The sequence below is a fragment of the Olea europaea genome, chromosome 5, assembly GCF_002742605.1.
Source record: "Olea europaea var. sylvestris chromosome 5, O_europaea_v1, whole genome shotgun sequence".
Lineage (NCBI taxonomy): Eukaryota > Viridiplantae > Streptophyta > Magnoliopsida > Lamiales > Oleaceae > Olea > Olea europaea.
This window is the reverse complement of record NC_036241.1, coordinates 10,047,670-10,053,103: the sequence shown is the minus strand read 5'-3', so window position 1 is coordinate 10,053,103 and position 5,434 is coordinate 10,047,670. Positions and strand designations below refer to the sequence as shown.

Below are 5,434 nucleotides of genomic sequence, written 5' to 3'. Positions count from 1 at the left end.
GGGGAAAAAAATTTACACAAAAAAAAAAAAAAAAAAAAAAAAAAATCTTTTGAAAGAGAGAAATAGAGAGTTCAAACTTAACATGAGCTATACGGTTAAATAGGGGCGCATATCTTCTTCTTTTCTTTTCTTATATTTTTTTTCCCCTAAAGGATGTGGGGATGTATTTTAAATTACATCAGAATTGAACACGTCATAAATTATACAATAAAATATTTTACATGTAAATTAAATTTTTTTTTAATTATACATTACCCAAAAAAATTACTATTCCAGCATTTATAAACTTTAAAAAAAAAATGGGGCTCAAACAAAAACTAATATCTCATTATTAATCTCCGACATTTAATAAAATTTCATGAAAATAAACTGCGTCATGTAGACATAATTTAATATTTCATTTCATCTAATAATCATTACAAAATATTAAAAAAAAAAAGTTTAATAGATAATCATCTATCTAGAGTCGCATGTTTCAATACGATTGTCTCAATCTCAAACTGTATTCCTCAATACTTTATGAGCTACAATATGGGTATGATTTGAAACATCAAGAAGAGAAATACATGAGTGAAGTACATGATTAGACAAAAGGAAATCAGCATCCATATTTTCTACGACTTCCTCTTCATGAGGTCTTGTATACGATGCAATTATTAAGAGATCTGCATCCGATATTTTCTAATGGACAATTTGTTGCTCCTCTTCTTAATTTAGGAGGGCGTTAGTAGACATTAAGGGAATATTAACAAATATGTATGAAATAATTTTTAACTAGATTTTTAAAAAATTAATAATTCCAATTAATTAATAAATTATCGAGTAATGAATCGTACAAGTTTACAAAGATCAGGTTGTATATGAAATGATGAAACTAACGAAATGAGCACGAAAACAACCCATACAATGTACCTAAACAAATGAAGAGAGGCGTGGCAAATAAGAATTCTCTATCTATGATGGCGATGGTCAAGTTGGGATAGTCATCTATAGCATTTTCCTTGTCCATTGCTAATAAAAAAAAATACTGAATTGCGGCTAATTTTGGAAGTATGATTAGCACATTGTGGTGTTTATATTTATATAATTTAAAACATAACAAAAAGTCCAAATTTCAAGTCAAAGTCTTTGAAAAGTGATACCAAGAAAACCTAGAAATAATGTTATGGGGTGAGGCATGAAAGAAGGATTGATGAGAAGTGGTTCTTTTTTTAATTTGAGAGGGCTGGGCTATCCGATTTATCTCGTAGAATGAGAGGTCCCCTCTATTTATTATTGCAGGAGCAAGAAAGCAGAAATAGATATAAGTATAGATTTTTTCTATAGATTTTATACGGAATGACAACTGTCTTCTTGTAATTGACTGTCGTCAAAAACAGTTTTTTACAACAACAAATCACAAAAAGGAAGCTGTATTCTTGTACCAATTCTGTTAAAAAAAATCTGTACTTGCAGAGTTATTCAAGATTTAGCCAAAAACAGTCATTGAAAACAACAAATCACAAAAAGGAAGATGTATTCTTGTATCAATTCTGTTAAAAAAATTTGTATTTATAGAGTTTTCCAAGATTTATCATCATCATCATCATCATCATCAACAACAACAACTGTTGAGATTGATTTTTTCACCAATATAAACAACCTATTTTGTTGGGTCTTGACTCAACTTTCAAAATGCAATTTCTAGAGAAGAATAATAACAGACTAGCATTACTGGACTTGGAATGATGATGGTATTTAGAAAAATTATCGGATTAAAATGAAATTAAAATATAGAATGGATTGTTACTCCCGTGAGGGTGTCTGTAGTTACTCCATCGAGAAGTTGATAACATTTTGTTTCGATATTCTAAGAAACTTATCGATTTTTATATTAGTAATAGCAATATACTCTACATAAAAAGGTCCAATAACGAAAATCGTCCACAAAATTTGTTAAATTATAAGCTCTTCAATATTATCCTCCTCGGAACAAAATATACAATATAGAATAGTACTCTAGGTCATGATAGAGGTAACCTAACTTGGCCCTGGAACAATTGAGCTCGACTAGTGTCCAAAATCTAGACTTGATTCAACCCTTTGGATTGTGGGGGCATCATGGACTGAGCCGAGCTGTCTACAAGCGCGACTCGCTTTCTTTAAAAAGATTAACAAAATATGCTTAAAAAAGTAAATGTTTTTTTTAATTAAAAATTAATAAATTAAAGCAAAAAACTATCAAAAATGGGGAGCCAAACAAGCCTGCTTGTGGATTTTACGAGGGGACTTGGCTTGTGGATAAAAAATTGTGCTCGATTTGATCCATGGTTCATCTGAAAAACGAGTTCGAGTCCTTTATGAATCAAGTCAAGACGAGACGAGACGAGTCGAGCCGAACCTACTAGCTGGCAAGTTGGTTGGCCCATTTGCCATTCCTAGACGATGATAGAGAGAAAATGATTTTATTATTATATTTCAATACTGCTTGGTGTATAATCTTTATTACAACGTTGTTGACTATATATCACACTATATGTTATCATTTGACAGTTTAAAAAATAATTTATTTTTTCAATCAACAATTTTTTTGACTCATACAACATTGTAACATTGTAAAAAATTATTGTAGAAAGGGCATTGTCCATTATGCCTCCGTTTGAGCTCCCATTAAATTTATAATACATTTTTCTCTTTATTTTTTTTAACCACACATTTTTCGATAAATAAATATTATATATAGACCAATTTTTTTCTTTTTCAACCATACCATTTTCAAATAAAAAAAAAATTATAACATCAAATAATGTCAAATAATGGGGCCCAAACAAGGGCTGCATTTTTCTTTTTGTAAGGATCCATTTAATTGCAATAATAGAATTTGGGTGGAAAGAAAATAAATTTCAGGGAATTGAATTGCCCAAAATTTGTTTTACAGGGAATTGTCAATTAAAAGTGTTTGATTGGTATAAATTTCCACCTGAAAACTGTTGAAATTTTAGATCATTTGATATTCGTTTGGCTTTGTTTTTAATGAAAATTGTCAATTAAAGAAATAAAATTTGTTTCCATTACCGAATTTTATTTTATTTTATTTTTAAAAAGTTGGAAAACTGATTTTCCACCAAACCGGTGGAAATTGAAATTCCACGAAACCAAAGAAAAAGAGGTCACGTGCGGGAGTGGTTGGAAAATGAATTGCCAAGAAAATTCTTTCAATCAAATAAGAAAAAAAAGTGAAAATTCCTCAAATCATACATGCCCTAAAAGTTAGCCCCCGTTTGCCTTTCATTTTGTGAAAATGAAAATGTGTGGAATAGTATGTTTTTAAAAAATAAGTGATTGAAAAAGATAGAATTTTTTTTTTTTTACGTGTAATATTACTTTATGAAAAATATGTGTGATTGAAAATAATGAAATTAAAATTTTTGGGGCCAAACGGGGCTTAATAACATTGTACTTTCATTTATCTCTTCTCAATGTACAAAAAAATAAATAAAGAAAGAAAAAATTCTCCAGTTGCTTTCTACTTTCCAGCTGGATCTAGACCCTCTCCAACCTTACGTCCCTATCCCCACATGCCCCACTGTCCTTTACCTCGAGAGCCACTTTTTTCAGAGTAGATTCCAATCTACCTCTCTTTATTCCACAGGTCTCTGTTTCTGTTTCTGTTTTTGATTTTCATTTTCCTATTTTTTAAACAATTTATATGTGCTGTTTTGCTCTATAAAATCCGACCCGAATCACTATCAAATATCTCCTTCTCCTCCTCTCTTCTCTCTCAATTACTCTTTAATCGCACTCTGCCCCTTCTTGATTTTCAGTTCCCAGGAATCCTTCTTTGGATTCGAAGCCCCATTTGTTACTGAATTATCAATCTTGATTAGTTGGGTTCAGGGTTTAGCCCAGAAATTTTTCTTCAGCTTCATTATAATTTAGGATCTGGGGTGTTATTTTAAGCTAATCTTGATGCTTGCTTCATTGTTTTTGATCTTTGAAATTGATGTCTGCAATTCTCAGCGAGCTTTTTCTTTCTGGGTTTATGATAAATTCTACATATAGGCGCAGGACCCATTTAGTTCAATCTTTCTCTGTTGTTTTCCTTTACTGGTTCTATTGCATTTCATGATCCTGTAATCACTTTTATGATAAGTAGCATATATATCTATATAAAATAAACTTCTATCTATGTAATTATTATTATATAAATATAGCCGTATTTCTATCTGGGTCCTGCTAATACCTATAGTCTGCTATCTCCAAATCCATTATTTCTTGAATTTTGATAAATTCTGTGAGGTTTCTGTTCAATTGTGGGGATCATAATTACACTACAAAGTTGTGTCTTTGAACCCAGTTCGACTTCCAAAAATAAGGTCGTGTGCATTTGGATCAACTTAATTTGTGTTGATTTGCTTATTTTCTTCGCATAAGCTGGGATTAGGACTTGATCTGTAACAGTTTCATGGCTTCATCTAGTGGGACATCATCAGGTTCATCTGGGGTTCAGAACTCTGGTTCTGAAGAAGATCTTCAGCAATTGATGGATCAGAGAAAGAGGAAGAGAATGATTTCGAACCGGGAATCAGCACGGCGATCCCGGCTGCGAAAACGGAAGCAATTGGATGATCTAATGGCAGAAGAGGCTAAATTTAGGATGGAAAATAATCAGATTATCTCAAGACTGAATATCACCACTCAGCATTATCTCAACATGGAGGCTGAGAATTCAATTCTCAGAGCTCAAGTGACTGAACTCAGCCAGAGACTGCAATCTCTCAATGAAATCATAAGTTTCTTGAATGCTAACAATGGTGGTTTTGGCATTGAGGAGAATCATTCAATTGCAGGTTCTGCTTATAATAACTTCATGAACCAATCTTGCAATTCTCTCTTTTTCAATCAGCAGCCTATTGTGGGTATGCCAGATTTCTTGCAGTATTGATTTGCGCACTTCTTTGGCTTATTTGGAAAGTTGGACATGACAATGTTAAGAATCAGTATTGTGCACTAAACTTGTAGCGGATGAAGATTTTCCATTGGTGTAAATCTAAATTTATGAAGAAATAATGAAATTGGAGGGGTGTTGACTTCTTTGGTTTTCAAGAACTTGTATTTGACTCCCTATATTATGCAATAATATGTCTTTACGTTTTCATTTTTGTTGACAAAAGATTGTTAAAATTATGCTGACCACTCAAAATGTTGTTCATTTATGTTTTTTCTTAATTTAGTGTCGAAAATTAAAAGAGAAAATACGTATAAACTATGAAATTTGACTTAAAATATAATTTATTATCATTACGAAGATACTGGATTAAACCAATACCAATTTGCTGGAAAAAATAAGAGATTAGAACCAAATATCAAGTATTTGATCACAAGAGCACAAAAATAAAATAATTAGCAGAAAATGAAGATCTTATTATAATATGGAGAAAGAATACAAAGATTT

The 5,434-nt window shown here is 31.4% G+C and overlaps 1 protein-coding gene across 1 annotated transcript; it reads left to right on the top strand.

Annotated features, from left to right (window-relative positions):
• The first annotated feature begins 4,338 nt into the window (after positions 1–4,338).
• LOC111394582 (bZIP transcription factor 44-like) lies at positions 4,339–5,085 on the top strand. The gene has a single exon (XM_023020472.1). The coding sequence runs from the start codon at positions 4,445–4,447 to the stop codon at positions 4,922–4,924; it is 480 nt and encodes a 159-aa protein (XP_022876240.1). The 5' UTR covers positions 4,339–4,444; the 3' UTR covers positions 4,925–5,085.
• Positions 5,086–5,434: the final 349 nt, after the last annotated feature.

Coding starts and splice junctions, on each gene's coding strand:
- LOC111394582 (XM_023020472.1), top strand. CDS start 4,445: ATGGCTTCATCTAGTGGGACATCATCAGGTTCATCTGGGGTTCAGAAC.